Source organism: Scyliorhinus canicula, chromosome 10 (assembly GCF_902713615.1).
Source record: "Scyliorhinus canicula chromosome 10, sScyCan1.1, whole genome shotgun sequence".
Classification (NCBI taxonomy): Eukaryota; Metazoa; Chordata; class Chondrichthyes; order Carcharhiniformes; family Scyliorhinidae; genus Scyliorhinus; species Scyliorhinus canicula.
This window is the reverse complement of record NC_052155.1, coordinates 132,280,615-132,299,126: the sequence shown is the minus strand read 5'-3', so window position 1 is coordinate 132,299,126 and position 18,512 is coordinate 132,280,615. Positions and strand designations below refer to the sequence as shown.

Sequence of the window (18,512 nt, the reverse complement as noted above, 5' to 3'; positions counted from 1 at the left end):
CACCATCATGACTTGGAAATATATTGCTGTTGCTGGGTCAAAATCCTGTAATTCCCTCTCTAGTAGCACAGTGGGTATACCAACGCAGCATGGACTTCAATAGAATCCCTACAGTGCTGAAGGAGGCCATTTGGCCCACCAAGTCAACGCCGACTCTCTGACTGAGCATGCCCTAACCCCACCTAACCTGCATATCTCTGGACTCCCAACATCTCACTGCTGCAGACGTTCAAGATGGCAGCTCACCACCACTTCTCCAGGGCAATAGTGGGTGAACAAAAATTGCTTGTCGAGCCAGCGAAACTCAAGTCCCGTGAAAATGAAAAAGAAAATATGAAGAATGCAATGTAATTTGTTTATAAATCCCCAACTTATTTTAATAGCTACTTGGCAGGTTAAACAAAAAGCAAAATTAAATAATGCAGACCTTACAACCAACAATTCAATTCAAATTAGTTGAACTTCGAAAAAAAACTGAGTGTCAATATAAAGGCTTGAATTAAAATGCTCGACTTCACTCACCAGAGGACAATGAAATGATTTTGAGCTGCACACTGTCTGTTCATCTACCTAAGAAGTGGGTAGATGACAATTTAAAATGGGCGGCATTGTTGGCCCGACTGATGCAATTTTCAGGCAACTCTATAAATAAATGAGTAACTACTTGCCTGTAACAGGTGCAAGATTGCTTTAATGTTCATATTATGGCCCTTACCAGTTGTAAGATCTCAAATGCAATTTTAGTTTGCAAATGGGTGAGGCTTATGTTGTACATACTCATCTCATTTGTATCAGGTAGTGAGTGAATGGCTAACTCCCTCTGAGGGATCATTGCTGGTTTCACACACACCAATTAGGGAAAGCACAGTAAGAAGTCTTACAACACCAGGTTAAAGTCCAACAGGTTTGTTTCAAATCACTAGCTTTCAGAGCACTGCTCCTTCTTCAGGTGGGAGTAAGACTGATGTTGTAAGACTTCTTACTGTGCTCACTCCAGTCCAACGCCGGCATGTCCACATCATGGCTACCATTAGGGAAAGGTTAAACTTCTATTTTGTGAGGCTTGGAGCAGCAGGAGTGCTTGAGATCTTTTACAGCAACTTCATTGCAGTGTTAATGTAATACTTGTGACACTAAGTATAATTACTATTATGAAGCCCACCAAAAGCAGATTCTAAATCCTGTGCTCTCAGGCTTGATATACACTAGGCTGTGTAATGTTTTAAAAGCTGTTTTAAAATCTCATGAAATTAGATTGTGTTTTTATTTTGTTTTCATTTTGCAGCCTACAGTTTCTTGCTTTCGACACTGAGGCATCTCATGACATCTTACGAGTGTGGGATGGCCCTCCTGAAAATGAGATGCTTCTGAAAGAAATCAGTGGATCTCTTATTCCTGACAACATCCACAGCACCCTCAACCTCATCACAATTCAGTTTGATACCGACTTCTTCATCAGTAAATCAGGGTTTGCTGTCCAGTTTTCAAGTAAGTACCAGCTGTCCTTGATTATTCAACCGTACCACATCTGTTCTTGAGACAAAGTTAACTATGTAATTTTTCAGTGCAATTTTGATCCATGACTATTGGTGTCATGAAAGTGAATCTAATAGAAGTGAAGTTATTGTTGTTCTTCAAATAATATGTGTTGAAAGGCCAGCTTTATTGACTGTCACTAATTGCCCTTGAGAAGGTGGACATGTGGTGTCGGTGCACCCATGGTGTTGTTCGGGGGGAGTTCCAGGATTTTGACATAGCACCAATGAAGGAACAGTGATATATTTCCAAGTCAGTATTCTGCAGGGGAACCTCCAGATGGTTGCATTCCCATGTGTCTGCTTTACTCATCCTTTTAGATTGTAGTGGTTTTGGGTGTGGAAAGTGCTATCTATGAGTTGCTGCAGTGCATCTTGTAGTTGGTAGAGACTGCCACCACTGTTTGTCAGTGGTGGAGGGAGTGAATATTTGTGGATGGGGTACCAAACAAATGGGTTTCTTTCTCCTGGATGGTGTAAAGGTAAAGCCTCATCCATTAAAGTGGAGAATATTCTGTATCACTCTTGTGTTGTGCCTTTTAGATAGTGGATAGGCTTTGGAGAGTCAGGAGGTGAGTTACTCACTGTAGGATTCCTCCACTCTGAACTTCTCTTGTAGCCACAATATTTATATGGTTAGTTCAGTTAAGTTTCTGGTCAATGGTGACCTCAAGGATGTTGTCAGTGTGGGATTCAGTAATAGATTGATGTTTCGATTCTTTCTTGTTGGAGATAGTCATTGCTTGACATTCATGCAGCATTAATGTTGCTTGTCAGCCCAAGCCTGGATATTGTTCAGGTGTAACTGCATTTGGGCGTGGATGACTTAAGTATATGTGGAGTAATGAATGGTGCTGAACATAATACAATCACCAGCGAATATTTGGTCAGTGGTAGGGATGGATCAGTCAGTAAGGCTAACAACTCGCGTGTGACAGTTCCTCTGGGTGGAGCCCAGTGGTTCCTCACCTCTACGGTGTCCGCCAGCCCTCACGTGGGTTCTGTCCTTAACCAAACTGGTCATCTCCAGGGCACACTCCTCAAAGGTGGTGAGGATTATTGAGTCTAGCACACCTCCCCCAGTCTAGGCCCTCTCCCGCCGAATATGGGAGATATTTTCCTGATGAGACACAGAGGGGGCATTGTTAGCCACACGCTAACAGTTGGAAGGAGGGCAGTGTGTGAAGTGAGTGTTGGGGGGTTGAAGGGGGAGGAGGGTGGAGGGAGGGTTGGGGGTTGCATGGAAAGTTGGGGGATGGATGGTCCCGTGAGGGCGGACAGGTCTCAGGGGGTGAGGGTGTTGGTGTCTACTCACGAGTGCTGTTTGATGTAGGTCATTGACCTTTCTTCGGCATTGGAAGCCAGTCCTCCTGGTCACACTCCCGGCGTTCAAAGCTGCCGCCACCGACCCAGGCAACACTGGCTGCCGCATGGCGAACCCTCCAGGACCCTTGGGGGAACAGGACATCCTTCTTGGCCTCCACTGTGTCTAGGAGTCACCCCAGATCAGCGTCCCCAAATCTTGAGGCTGTTCTCCTCGGCGCAAATGTTGCAAGCTGGCTGGGGTTGTCTGAGCAAATGCAGCTTAATTGCTGCTCAACCTTGTAGCGGGGGTCTAGTGAGCGTGGTGCCAGCGAATCGGCTCGCAAGCCTTCATTTGCAGCAAGAAGCTCATGGCGCCTCTTTAAGTGGACTAATTAATGTTGAGTAGTGTTGCCAGCCTCGCTGGGCCAAGCGCCGGGAAGTTGGCGGCAGTTCCCGCTCGCTACAACACTTCGAAATCTTTCCTGAGAATCGTGCCCATTGTCACTGAATGATCCAATGTGACGTGAAACAGGCAGAGAATGTGAATCGCAATCATGTCCATCCTATAATATAACTCAACTGTTTATTGACTATATTCACTCAGATCAGTAGTGCATGACAACTGTAACTTAGTTCAGTTATTTGCATTTACTCCAACTCCAAAGATTGAAGTAATGTCTTAGTGGGGGGAAAAACATCATCCATGGTATTAAATCTGTTACGTTGCTGTATTATTCCAAAAGAATGAGGAAATATATTATTATGTACATATATATCTAAAATCCCGCATCACTAATTCAAGTCAGTGTACTAAAGCATTGATTGTATTATTCTGCAGTACATGGTGATCCATTGGTGGTCATTTTCCAAAATTCTTTGTACACTGGAATAGTTCCTACAGATTGCAGGGTAGCGAATGTAACCCCGCTATTTAAAAAATGGAGATAGAGAGAATGCAGGGAACTGTAGACCAGTGAGCCAAATGTTGGTAGTAGGGAAGTTGCTGGAGTCCATTATCAAGGATTTCATAGCACAACATTTGGAAAGCAGTAGTGTAATCAGACAAGGTCAGCATGGATTTACTAAAGGAAAATCGTGCTTGACAAATCTACTAGAATTCTTTGAAGATGTAACTAGTAGAGTTGACCAGGGAGAACAGGTGGATGGTGTTCATTTAGACTTTCAGAAGGCTTTGAACAAGGTCTCACATAGCAGATTAATTTGTAATGTTAAAGCGCATGGGATCACGGATAGTGTCTTGATGGATGGATACAAAGCTGGTTAGCAGACAGGAAGCAAAACGTTGGAATAAATGATGGAAGAATGATGTTTTCTCTCTCCACCACGTTAAAGATTTTAAAGTTAAATGCAATAGCGAGCTCCATTGGAAAAATCAAGTGTTCCAATCTCAAAATTTCTCCAGGTATTTTGAAGGGTTGTGTCCAGCAATAGGATTGTCTCTGCTGGGTTGGAGGCAATATAAATCTCAAAATGTTGTACTGCCAGTACAAGGCTTAAAGTCTCTTTCTCAATGGTCAAATACTTTCTGATTGGCAGGCAGTGACCAGTGGGGTACCGCAGGGATCTGTGCTGAGACCCCAACTGTTCATATTATATTTTAATGATTTGGATGAGGGAAGTAAATGTATTGTCTTCAAATTTGCAGATGATACAAAGTTGGGTGGGAGGGTGAGCTGTGAGGAGGATGCAGAGATAATTCAGTGGGATTTGGACAGGCTAGTGAGTGAGCACATGCATGGCCGATGCAGTATAATGTGGATAAATGCGAGGTCATCCATTTCGACAGCAAAAATAGCAAGGCAGATTATTATTTGAATCGGTGTAAGTTGAGAGAGGTGGATATTCAGCTAGACGTTGGCTTCCTTCTGCATCACTGCATCAGTTGCTGAAAGTAAGCATGCAGGTGCAGCAGACAGTAAAGAAGCCAAATGGTACGTTAGCCTTCATAGTGAGAGGATTTGAGTATAGAAAGAGATGTTTTACTGCATTGTAAATTGTATAGGGCATTGGTGAGGCCACACGTGGAGTATTGTGTGCAGTTTTATCTGAGGAAGAATGTTCTTGCTGTGGAGGGAGTGCAGCAAAGGTTTCCCAGGATGATTCCTGGATTGGGGGACTGTCAAATGAGGAGGGATGAAATTGTTTGGATCGTTTTCATTTGAGTTCAGAAGAGTGAGAGAGGATCTCATAGAAACGTACAAATTTCTAACATGATTAAACTGGGTAGATTCAGAAAGAATGTTCCTGTGGCGGGAAACATAAGAACATAAGAACATAAGAACTAGGAGCAGGAGTAGGCCATCTGGCCCCTCGAGCCTGCTCCGCCATTCAATTAGATCATGGCTGATCTTTTGTGGACTCAGCTCCACTTTCCGGCCCGAACACCATAACCCTTAATCCCTTTATTCTTCAAAAAACTATCTATCTTTACCTTAAAAACATGTAATGAAGGAGCCTCAACTGCTTCACTGGGCAAGGAATTCCATAGATTCACAACCCTTTGGGTGAAGAAGTTCCTCCTAAACTCAGTCCTAAATCTACTTCCCCTTATTTTGAGGCTATGCTCCCTAGTTCTGCTGTCACCCGCCAGTGGAAACAACCTGCCCGCATCTATCCTATCTATTCCCTTCATAATTTTAAATGTTTCTATAAGATCCCCCCTCATCCTTCTAAATTCCAACGAGTACAGTCCCAGTCTACTCAACCTCTCCTCATAATCCAACCCCTTCAGCTCTGGGATTAACCTAGTGAATCTCCTCTGCACACCCTCCAGTGCTAGTACGTCCTTTCTCAAGTAAGGAGACCAAAACTGAACACAATACTCCAGGTGTGGCCCCACTAACACCTTATACAATTGCAACATAACCTCCCTAGTCTTAAACTCCATCCCTCTAGCAATGAAGGACAAAATTCCATTTGCCTTCTTAATCACCTGTTGCACTTGTAAACCAACCTTCTGTGACTCATGCACTAGCACACCCAAGTCTCTCTGAACAGCGGCATGCTTTAATATTTTATCGTTTAAATAATAATCCCGTTTGCTGTTATTCCTACCAAAATGGATAACCTCACATTTGTCAACATTGTATTCCATCTGCCAGACCCTAGCCCATTCACTTAACCTATCCAAATCCCTCTGCAGACTTCCAGTATCCTCTGCACTTTTCGCTTTACCACTCATCTTAGTGTCATCTGCAAACTTGGACACATTGCCCTTGGTCCCCAACTCCAAATCATCTATGTAAATTGTGAACAATTGTGGGCCCAACACGGATCCCTGAGGGACACCACTAGCTACTGATTGCCAACCAGCGAAACACCCATTTATCCCAACTCTATGCTTTCTATTAATTAACCAATCCTCTATCCATGCTACTACTTTACCCTTAATGCCATGCATCTTTATCTTATGCAGCAACCTTTTGTGTGGCACCTTGTCAAAGGCTTTCTGGAAATCCAGATATACCACATCCATCGGCTCCCCGTTATCTACTGCACTGGTAATGTCCTCAAAAAAATCCACTAAATTAGTTAGGCATGACCTGCCTTTAACGAACCCATGCTGCGTCTGCCCAATGGGACAATTTCTATCCAGATGCCTCGCAATTTCTTCCTTGATGATAGAAACATAGAACATTACAGCGCAGTACAGGCCCTTCGGCCCTCGATGTTGCGCCGACCTGTGAAACCACTCTAAAGCCCATCTACACTATTCCCTTATCATCCATATGTCTATCCAATGACCATTTGAATGCCCTTAGTGTTGGCGAGTCCACTACTGTTGCAGGCAGGGCATTCCACGCTCTTACTACTCTCTGAGTAAAGAACCTACCTCTGACATCTGTCCTGTATCTATCTCCCCTCAATTTAAAGCTATGTCCCCTCGTGCCAGATATCACCATCTAAGGAAAATGGCTCTCACTGTCCACCCTATCTAATTCTCTGATCATCTTGTATACCTCAATTAAGTCACCTCTTAACCTTCTCTCTAACGAAAACAGCCTCAGGTCCCTCAGCCTTCCCTCATAAGATCTTCCCTCCATACCAGGCAACATTCTGGTAAATCTCCTCTGCACCCTTTCCAATGCTTCCACATCCTTCCTATAATCGCCGACCAGAACTGCACGCAATACTCCAAATGCGGCCGCACCAGAGTTTTGTACAACTGCAACATGACCTCATGGCTTCGAAACTCAATTCCTCTACCAATAAAAGCTTACACACCGTACGCCTTCTTAACAACCCTCTCAACCTGGGTGGCAACTTTCAGGGATCTATGTACATGGGCACCGAGATCTCTCTGCTCATCCACACTACCAAGAAACTTACCATTAGCCCAGTACTCTGTCTTTCTGTTATTCCTTCCAAAATGAATCACCTCACACTTTTCTGCATTAAACTCCATTTGCCACCTGTCATACCAGCTCTGCAGCTTATCTATGTCCCTCTGTAACTTGTAACATCCTTCTGCACTCTCCACAACTCCACCGACTTTAGTGTCAACTGCAAATTTACTCACTCATCCTTCTACGCCCTCCTCCAGGTCATTTATAAATATGACAAACAGCAGTGGCCCCAAAACAGATCCTTGTGGTACACCACTAGTAACTGGACTTCAGTCTGAACATTTCCCATCAACCACCACCCGTTGTCTTCTTCTAGCAAGCCAATTTCTGATCCAAACTGCTAAATCACCCTGAATCCCATCCCTCTGTATTTTCTGCAATAGCCTACCGTGGGGAACTTATCAAACGCTTTACTGAAATTCATATACACTACACCAACTGCTTTACTCTCATCTACCTGTTTGGGCACTATCTCAAAGAACTCAATAAGGTTTAGATAGATAGAACAGTACAGCACAGAACAGGCCCTTCGGCCCTCGATGTTGTGCTGAGCAATGATCACCCTACTCAAACCCACGTATCCACCCTATACCCGTAACCCAACAACCCCACCCCCCTTAACCTTACTTTTTAGGACATTACGGGCAATTTAGCATGGCCAATCCACCTAACCCGCACATCTTTGGACTGTGGGAGGAAACCGGAGCACCCGGAGGAAACCCACGCACACACGGGGAGGACGTGCAGACTCCGCACAGACAGTGACCCAGCCGGGAACTGAACCTGGGACCCTGGAGCTGTGAAGCATTTATGCTAACCACCATGCTACCGTGCTGCCCACAGTTTGTGAGGCACGACCTACTCTTCACAAAACCCTGTTGGCTATCTCTAATCAAATTATTCCTTTCCAGATGATTATACATCCTATCTCTTATAAACCTTTCCAAGACTTTGCCCACAGCAGAAGTAAGGCTCACTTGTCTATAGTTACCGGGGTTGTCTCTACTCCCCTTCTTGATCAACGGGACAACATTTGCTATCCTCCAATCTTCTGGCACTATTCCTGTACACAAAGATGACTGAAAGATCAAAGCCAAAGGCTCAGCAATCTCCTCCCTAGCTTCCCAGACAATCAGAGGATAAATCCCATCTGGCCCAGGGGACTTATCTATTTTCACTCTTTCCAGAATTGCTAACACCTTCTCCTTATGAACGTCAAGCCCTTCTAGTCTAGTAGCCTGTATCTCAGTATTCTCCTCGCCAACAAGTCCAGAGCTAGGGGTCATTGTTTGAGGATAAGGGGTAAACCTTTTAGGACTGAGGTAAAGAGAGGTTTCTTCATCCAGAGAGTGGTGAATCTGTCAAATTCGCTACCACAGAAAGTAGGTGACGGCAAAACGTTGTGAACTTTCAAGAAGAAATTAGATATGGCTCTTTGGGCTAAAGGGATCACGGGATATAGGGGGAAGGTGGGTCAGAGTATTGAACTTGATGATTAACCATGATCATAAGGAATGGCAGAGCAGGTTTGAACGGCCAAATGGCCTCTTCCTGTTTCTATTTTCCATGTTTCTATGACATCTGAGAAATATATCCTGGGCGGGATTCTCCGACCCCCCGTTCAGTCGGAGAATCGCCGGGGGGGCAGCGTGAATCCCGCCGCCGCCAGCTGCCGAATTCTCCGGCGCCGGGGATTTGGTGGGGGCGGGAATCGTGCTGCGCTGGTCGGCGGCCGGTGGCAGCAGCCCCCCCGGCGCTTCGAAGTCCACCGATCCACAGTCTATTCCTCCACGTCGGCTGCTATGGACCTCCGCGATAGCCGACGTGGATATGAACCCCCCTGCGCATGCATGCGCTGGGATGACGCCAGCAGACGCTGGCACTCTCGCGCCTGCGCCAACTCACGCCGGCCGGCGGAGGCCCTTCGGCGCCGGTTCGCGTGGTGCCAAGCCCCTTCCACGCCGACCGGCGCAGCGCAAACCACTCCAGCGCCGGCCTAGCCCCTGGAGGTGAGGAGGATTCCACTCCTTTAGGGCTGCCCGACGCCGGAGTGGTTCACGCCACTCCTTCGCCCGCCCTGCCAGGTTCGTGGAGAATCCCACCCCCTGTGTCTGTGAAATAATATGATTATTTTGATCTTCTGGGAACTCCCTAACATTACTGCACGAGGTGTTTGTGATAAAATCCAATCATTATAAACAAAATTAGTGCTGAAGTTGAAACAGAAGTGCAGATTGACATTTTATAGCTTCTTAAAAAGCACTCATGAAGAGGAATGGGGCATACACTGGGCATGGAGTAGCATGGGAGATATGAGGGGAATGGAGGTTATGAGGAGACATGGAGAGAGAATGGGGGATGAAGGGTGAGAGTTTAGTGCCTGACAGTTATGATTTCAAAATGCCTGACATCCCAGTCGATGGAGGAGGGCCTTCTAACCTGCCGGCCTCAACGCTCGTCCTCCTTCATTTCTATTTCGGGTCCGCCTCTGAACGCAGTGGGAAAGACTCCTTCTCTTCCCAATAACCCCAGAATGACAATATGTTGGAGAGGGGCCTCTTTAACAAGGACGCTAACTCCTTCAGAATTCTCCTTTCCCCAAGCAACAGCCAAATTAAATAAATCTAAAAGTCAAATCTAGCTTATAGTTATCACACAATACAGGGCTGAGAGTCAAATCTGGAAAACATACTTTCCCGGCTGAGCGAAGATATTTAATCTGTGTCTTTACAAAAGTTTCTGCAGAGCCTTGGCTATAAGACTTGTTTTTCGGACCTAGCCTCCTGGGTGTGGGTTGTGGACAGGCCTTTCAGGCTGTTCAAATACCTCCCTGGTCTCAAAATCTCTTTTATACTCAGGATAAAGCATCCATAATGATGTTTTCTCTCTCGGCCACATTAAAGATTTTAAAGTTAAATGCAATAGCAAACTAGGCTTAAAGTTTCTTTCTCAATGGTCGAATACTTCGGTTGGCGACTGTTACGTTTTGTTTTGTGGCCTTGGTAGAGATGCACACAGGGGAAGCACGGTGGTGCAGTGGTTAGCACTGCTGCCTCACGGTGCCGAGGTCCCAGGTTCGATCCTGGCTCTGGGTCACTGTCTGTGTGGAGTTTGCACATTCTCCCCATGTTTGCATGGTTTTCGCCCCCACAACCCAAAGATGTACAGGGTAGGTGGATTGGCCACGCTAAATTGCCCCTTAATTGGAAAAAATGAATTGGGTACTCTAAATTTATATTTTTTTAGAAATGCACACAGAACATCTAGTTCTTTGGCTAGCAAGATAGTTTATTAACAAAATGAACATGTAGAAAGATAACTGATGAACTATAATACAAACGGTAATGAATAAATACATTTTTCTGGAGCTATATCTAATGATACTGTCCTCTAGTACGACCAACTGCCTGATCTCTGGAGTCACCCACTGGTTGGAGGTCGTATAGATACGATATACATTAATGGATAACTATATACATTACTGTGCACATGCATATCACCACAGCAACAAATTATTTCCTTGAGAAATATCCCACTGGCTTCCTGAGGCCAAGTTCGTCATCTTGCAATAACACGGCTCCTACACCAATGTTGCTAACATCCACCGCCAGTTTAAACTGCTCATTTAGGTGCTGCTAACTCTGGGTTTGTTGTCAGTACAGTTTTTAATTGGTTGAATGTCATCTGGCAGTCCTCCGTCCAGTTAACGTGCATGTTCTTCTTTAAAGCTCTTTAAGAGTGCTACTATCGTATTGCTAAAGGTTGACATGAAAACAACAATAGAATCTGCTCTAGCCCAGAAATATTAAAATCCCTTTTCTGGTGGTTGGCCCTGGGAATTTCCAAAATATTTTTGCAGGGGGCCATTTGACCGTGTCCTACTCTGTCCCAGATGTGAAATCTGGACCTTAGAAAATTTGCTTTTCATTAGATTCATCGCAAAATGGGCTTCTTCTGGGCAGTCAAACAGTTCTTTTTGGTGGCGTAGATCCTCTTCAAACTCTGGCTAAAAGCAAATTACTGCGGATGCTGGAATCTGAAACAAAAGAGAAAATGCTGGAAAATCTCAGCAGGTATGGCAGCATCTGTAAGGAGTGAAAAGAGCTAACATTTCGAGTCCAGGTGACCCTTTGTCAGAGCCCCTTCAAACTCTAGCTGAACACCACTAAGTCATCACCATCTGGGCACAGGGACTCAGTCCTGAAATCACTCTGTATCTCTCTCCCTGCCCCTCTCCCTGCCTCTCTATCTCTGCCTATCTTTCTCTGCCTCTCTCTCTCTCTCTCTCTCTCTGTCTCGTCTCTGTCTCTCTCTGCCTCTCTCTCTCTCTCTCTCTCTCCCTCTCGCTCTGTCTCTCTCGCTCTCTCTCCCTCGCTCTCTCTCCCTGCCCCTCTCCCAGCCTCTCTGTCCCTGTCTCTCTCCCTGTCTCTCTCCCTGTCTCTCTCCCTGCCCCTCTCCCTACCCCTCTCCCTGTCTCTCACCCTACCCCTCTCCCTGCCTCTCTCCCTGCCCTTCTCCCTGCCCTTCTCCCTGCCCTTCTCCCTGCCCCTCACCCTACCCCTCTCCCTACCCCTCTCCCTGCCCCTCTCCCTGTCCCTCTCCCTGCCTCTCTATCTCTGCCTATCTCTCTCTGCCTCTCTCGCTCTGCCTCTCTCTCTCTCTCTGTCTGTCTCTCTCTGGCTCTCTCTCTCTCTCTCCCTCTCTGTCCCTCTCGCTCTGTCTCTCTCGCTCTCTCTCCCTGCCCCTCTCCCAGCCTCTCTGTCCCTGTCTCTCTCCCTGTCTCTCTCCCTGTCTCTCTCCCTGTCTCTCTCCCTGTCTCTCTCCCTGCCCTTCACCCTGCCCCTCTCCCGTCTCTCTCCCTGCCTCTCTCCCTGCCCCTCACCCTACCTCTCTCCCTGTCCTTCACCCTATCCCTCTCCCTGCCCCTCTCCCTGCCCCTCTCCCTGCCCCTCTCTCTGTCCCTCTCACTGCCTCTCTATCTCTGCCTATCTCTCTCTGCCTCTCTCTCTCTCTCTGTCTGTCTCTCTCTGCCTCTCACTCTCTCTCTCCCTCTCTGTCCCTCTCGCTCTGTCTCTCTTGCTCTCTCTCCCTGCATCTCTCCTAGCCTCTCTGTCCCTGTCTCTGTCCCTGTCTCTGTCCCTGCCTCTTTCCCTGCCCCTCTCCCTACCCCTCTCCCTACCCCTCTCCCTACCCCTCTCCCTGCCCCTCTCCCTGCCCCTCTCCCTGCCCCTCTCTCTGTCCCTCTATCTCTGCCTATCTCTCTCTGCCTCTCTCTCTGTCTCTCTCTGCCTCTCTCTCTCTCTCTCCCTCTCTGTCCCTCTCGCTCTGTCTCTCTTGCTCTCTCTCCCTGCCCCTATCCCAGCCTCTCTGTCCCTGTCTCTCTCCCTGCCCCTCACCCTGCCCCTCACCCTGCCCCTCACCCTGCCCCTCACCCTGCCCCTCACCCTGCCCTTCACCCTGCCCCTCTCCCGTCTCTCTCCCTGCCTCTCTCCCTGCCCCTCACCCTACCCCTCTCTCTGCCCCTCTCCCTGTCTCTCTCCCTGCCCCTCTCCCTGCCCCTCTCCCTGGCCCTCTCTCTGTCCCTCTATCTCTGCCTAACTCTCTCTGCCTCTCTCTCTGTCTCTCTCTCTCTCTCCCTCTCTGTCCCTCTCGCTCTGGCTCTCTCGCTCTCTCTCCCTGCCCCTCTCCCAGCCTCTCTGTCCCTGTCTCTGTCCCTGTCTCTGTCCCTGTCTCTGTCCCTGTCTCTGTCCCTGTCTCTCTCCCTGTCCCTCACCCTGCCCCTCACCCTGCCCCTCACCCTGCCCCCCTCCCTGTCTCTCTCCCTGCCTCTCTCCCTGCCCCTCACCCTACCTCTCTCCCTGCCCCTCACCCTACCCCTCTCCCTGCCCCTCTCCCTGTCTCTCTACCTGTCCCTCTACCTGCCCCTCACCCTACCCCTCACCCTACCCCTCACCCTACCCCTCACCCTACCCCTCACCCTACCCCTCACCCTACCCCTCACCCTACCCCTCTCCCTGCATCTCTCTCTCCCTGCCTGTCTCCCTGCCCCTCACCCTGCCACTCTCCCTACCCCTCACCCTACCCCTCTCCCTGCCCCTCTCCCTGCCCCTCTCTCTGCCCCTCTCCCTGCCCCTCACCCTGCCCCTCACCCTGCCCCTCTCCCTGCCCCTCTCCCTGCCCCTCTCGCTGCCCCTCTCCCTGCCCCTCTCCCTGCCTCTCTCCCTGCCCCTCTCCCTGCCCCTCTCCCTGCCCCTCTCCCTGCCCCTCTCCCTGCCCCTCTCCCTGCCCATCTCCCTGCCCCTCTCCCTGCCCCTCTCCCTGCCCCTCTCCCTGCCCCTCTCCCTGCCCCTCACCCTGCCCCTCACCCTGCCCTCACCCTGCCCTCACCCTGCCCCTCACCCTGCCCCTCACCCTGCCCCTCACCCTGTCCCTCACCCTGTCCCTCACCCTGTCCCTCACCCTGTCCCTCACCCTGTCCCTCACCCTGCCCCTCTCCCTGCCCCTCTCCCTGCCCCTCTCCCTGCCCCTCTCCCTGCCCCTCTCCCTGCCCCTCTCCCTGCCCCTCTCCCTGCCACTCTCCCTGCCACTCGCCCTGCCCCTCTCCCTGCCCCTCCTCCTGTCTCTCTCCCTACCCCTCTCCCTACCCCTCTCCCTACCCCTCTCCCTGCCACTCACCCTGCCACTCACCCTGCCACTCACCCTGCCACTCACCCTGCCTCTCTCTCTGTCTCTCTCTCTGTCTCTCTCCCTGCCCCTCTCCCTGCCCCTCTCCCTGCCTCTCTCCCTGCCCCTCTCCCTGTCCCTCTGTCCCTGCCTCTCTATTTCTGCCTCTCTATTTCTGCCTCTCTCTTTCTGCCTCTCTCTCTCTTTCTGCCTCTCTCTCTCTTTCTGCCTCTCTCTCTCTCTGCCTCTCTCTCTCTCTCTGTCCCTCTCACTCTGTCTCTCTCGCTCTGTCTCTCTCGCTCTCTCTCCCTGTCTCTCTCCCTGTCTCTCTCCCTGCCTCTCTCCCTGCCTCTCTCCCTGCCACTCTTCCTGCCACTCTCCCTGCCTCTCTCTCTCTCTGTGTCTCTCTCTCTCTGTCTCTCTCTCTCTGTTTCTGTCTCTCCCTCTCTCTCTCACTCCCTGTCTCTCTGATGCACTATCAATTACGATGAGACGAGAGAAGGGAGTGATCGAGGCTTTATTACAAAGAGATGTGTGGCCTCCTACAGCTGCTGCCGAAATGGCTGCAGTTCGGAGAGCACACACATTTATACTCCACCTACTGGGCGGAGCCAGCAGGCAGGGATCTAATGCCGTACCTGTAGTACAGAGGCCTTACCGTAATACACCTCATATGCAGTGCAGTATATACAATATAATACAACAGTGGTGACTACCACACTCTCTCTGTTGCTCTCTGTCTCTCTCTGCCTCTCTCTGTCTCTGTCTTTGTCTCTCTCTCTCTCTCTCTCTCTCTCTCTCTCTCTCTGTGAGCTTGCTCCCTTTCTCTTTCCTGCATCTCCAACTTTTTCATTTCTATGTCTCATTGTAACTGAAGTCAAGCTAACTCAATTTCCTCACTTCTCAAAAGATTTGGTCCGACTAACCACGACCCTCCGCCCACCCCCATATTTTTTAATGCATTGCTATTCTTTCAGTTATCGCAGCCTTCTTAGCCCTGTAGATAAGACTGCTTCCAATTCATCTGCCAGTTTCATCAACTTGGCTTTGGACACACTACAAAATTGCTAAGGATATATTGTCAACTTCCAGATAAGAGTTAACTAGATCAAGAGGTATTTTTGCAGCCTCCTTGCACATTCTCGCATGGGTCCACATATTTCTCACTCTTGTTAGCTTTAAAAAGTCAAAAATCCCCTACACCCAAGTGTGGTGAATGTATTCACCATAATGCATGTAAGATACTGTAACATATGACCTATGACCTGAAGTGGTGACATGAGCTGCTTCCAGGTACTGTACTGTAACCCCGGTATGGCTCCGCCTCTGGCTCTGCCCTCACCGGGGCCATATATAGACTGGCCACCTGTGGGCGGCATTCATCTGTACAACCGACTCTGGCTCGGCAAGTTCATGACTAATAAAGCCTACTGTTCACTCGCTCTCTCTGCCTCGCAGTGAATTGAATGTGTATCACCAAGATATTATGCTTCTTAAGATCCTGGACTTGTATCTGCAAGCATATCCACACGAAACACCAGTTTGTGGGGGTGTATAGTTTTTGTTTTGGAGTATTGTGAGGAGTCGTGTGAAACTCGAGTAAGAATAACCCAGCATAGCCATTGTATAACAATTATTGAAGACTATTTATTAAAGTAAATACAAATACACATTAAACAGGGTTACAATACTCAAAGGCAATTAAACATTTGAATCAATAAACACACGCACAGTTTATGGTGCATAAACACCTGGTTCCTAAGATCACTGAACTCCTTAAGACTTCCCCTTTCCTCAAACAACATCCAAATTCAACAAGTCGATGAGTCAAATCCAGCTGATAGTTACCACAGTACACGGCAGATATCAAGTCTGGGAAACATATTTACCGGCTCCAGTGAAGATATTTTAAACTGCCTTTACAAAGGTTTCTGCATTGCCTTGGTTCGAAGACTGAGATGCTGGCCTGCCATCCTGGTTGTGAGTTGTGGATGACTTCAGGCTGTTAGAGGTAAACTGACCTCTCAGCTTCTGAAAGTACTGGTAATTATACCATTTACTACTTTGATTCTTCATTCTGTGTATTTGGTTGTCTGCCTCTCTCAAATTCCTTGACTCTAGAAATTAGCATGTGTATACCTCCATTGATCTTGCAGTCGTCTCGGTAAGTTGTTTCTGCTAACCGGGCAATTTATAGCTGATTCTATCTAGATGCCTTGTTACTGGGAAAATCACATCTTATCTTGCCTTTTGAATGCTGGCTACTGTTGTCGCTGGACAGATTGCATCCTATCATGCCTTGTTAAATTTGTTTGACTGCTGTTACCTGGCGGATCCATGGCAGAATCATAAGTTGTAAAGCTGAGAAAGAGCCAGGCTTCCAGATTTTCCTGGCTCTTCCGTGTTCCATCCCATCTCCTTCATTGGGTGTGGTGGAATTCATGAGTTTCAAAGTTGGCACAAACTAGCTGTTGGGACTTAAGAGGAGGACTAAGCAACAGGAATTGCCTTCCCAATGAAAAAAACCCTGTCCAATGTAATAATGGAAGAGCAAGAGGAACAGGAGAGCCAAGATGGTAAGCGAGCGAGATACCGTAGCAGGAGATGCTGTCACCTCTATTAGTGATTCTGTATTTGTTTTTACTTGACTACAATTTTTCAGCATTGACAAATAAGGTGCATGGAAAATTTGAGTGCAGAAAGTGGCATACATTTGGTGTCATTTCTACGTAAATATTTTTGGTTAAAATTTGGGTCAAATTGTTTTCCACTCGCATGGCTCCCCATCAATGGTCACACCGCAAATGAAAGAATAGAAATTAAACAAATAGGGATTCCATCTAAAATTGTAATAACATGATTATAGGTCATGAGTACTTTGGGCTTTTGTGACTGTTGATTCCACAAGATGTGTTTTATTTAAAACAAACTCGTAGCAAATAAGCAGCACTTTTAGTATAAATAATGTATCCCTTTTTAATTTCTAGGCTCAGTGGCAACAGCCTGCCGAGACCCTGGTGTACCTATGAATGGAAGTCGGAATGGTGATGGCAGAGATCCTGGAGATACTGTTATCTTCCAATGTGAACCTGGCTATGAGCTTCAGGGAGAAGAGAAAATTACCTGCATTCAGGTGGAAAACAGGTACTTCTGGCAGCCCAGCCCTCCTGTTTGCATCGGTATGTAGTTTATATTCAAATTTCTATTTTATACAAATAGTTTCAGTAGTAACAAGTCTCATTCTGCCATAAGCATGCTCTGCAGAATGAAACCTGTTTGCATAAAGTGGTGCGTGCAATTTTCTGCTATTCCCTGATTGTAGAAGCAAGCTCAGTAATGTTTGGGAAATGGAACAAATACAGAGGTAAATTAAGTATTACAAATATAATTAAATAAGTAATTAGCTAATTTTGCTTTGTAGCATGTAGGTTCAACTAGTCAAACTAAGATGGAAACATTTAATGTGGGAGCTTAATCATCAGTTCTTTTAAGAATGATTTAAAAATAAGTATATATGGAGTTAAAGTGCTGTGTGAAGTATTAGACTGCATTGTGGGAATGATTTTGAGGGAACAGAGTGGGTACAACTTTGATTTATGAGGAAGATGCCTCCAATGAAGATATATAAACATGGGGATTAACTTGACGCCTTGGAAAGGTTAAGGAGTAATTTGACAGAGCCGTTTAAAATGATGAAAGGCTGAAATGGAGCAGGTAAAACAAAAAGGATTCCTGACAGGGGGACCTGAAAATAAGGACAGTGAGCAGGAAAATACTTTGCACAGAAGATTTTCCACTGCCAGAGTTAATAATTAAAACAGAGAATATGGCAACATTGAAGAATAGGTTAGATAGGTGATTCTGGAATGGGGGGTGGATAAAGAGATTTGGAAAGCTAGTGGGTACCTGGATTTGAAACGTTGCTGATGTGGTGATAATTTTTATTTGTGTCACAAGTAGGCTTATATTAACATTACATTGAAATCACTGTGAAAATCCCCTAGTCACCACACTGCCACCTGTTCAGGTTCGCTGAGGGAGAATTCAGAATGTCCAATTCACCTAACAGCATGTGTTTTGGAACTTGTGGGAGGAAACCAGAACACCCGGAGGAAACCCATGCGACACTGGGAGAACATGCAGACTCATCACAGATCGTGACCCAAGCCCGGAATCAAACCTGGGTCCCTGGTACCGTGAAACAACAGTGCTAACCACTGTGCCGCCATGCCCATAACTTCTAGGTTCCCTGGAATTGCATTTAGGGGGTATCCCTCTGGGAAGTTCCCATGCAAGTACTCCAACAATTGCCCAGAAGCACTAGCGTCCTCTGGACAATTGCGCTGGGCTGAGAACAATCCAACAAATTTTTACCCTGATAGTTACTCTGAAAGTGTTACCTCCAAACACTTGTGTAAATATTTAAGTACCTAGAAAATCTCGCATGGGACATCCCCATGGGCAACACGGTAGCATTGTGGATAGCGCAATTGCTTCACAGCTCCAGGGTCCCAGGTTCAATTCCGGCTTGGGTCACTGTCTGTGCGGAGTCTGCACATCCTCCCCGTGTGTGCATGGGTTTCCTCCGGGTGCTCCGGTTTCCTCCCACAGTCCAAAGATGTGCAGGTTAGGTGCATTGGCC

The 18,512-nt window shown here is 47.4% G+C and overlaps 1 protein-coding gene across 1 annotated transcript in view; it reads left to right on the top strand.

The window, feature by feature from the left end:
• csmd3b (CUB and Sushi multiple domains 3b) overlaps positions 1-18,512 on the top strand; it is a 2,394,280-nt gene that overhangs the window by 1,974,893 nt on the left and 400,875 nt on the right. The window contains exons 31-32 of the mRNA XM_038809755.1: positions 1,286-1,488; positions 16,858-17,049. Of these exons, the coding sequence (XP_038665683.1) occupies positions 1,286-1,488; positions 16,858-17,049 (395 nt within the window). The remainder of the gene's footprint in view (positions 1-1,285; positions 1,489-16,857; positions 17,050-18,512) is intronic.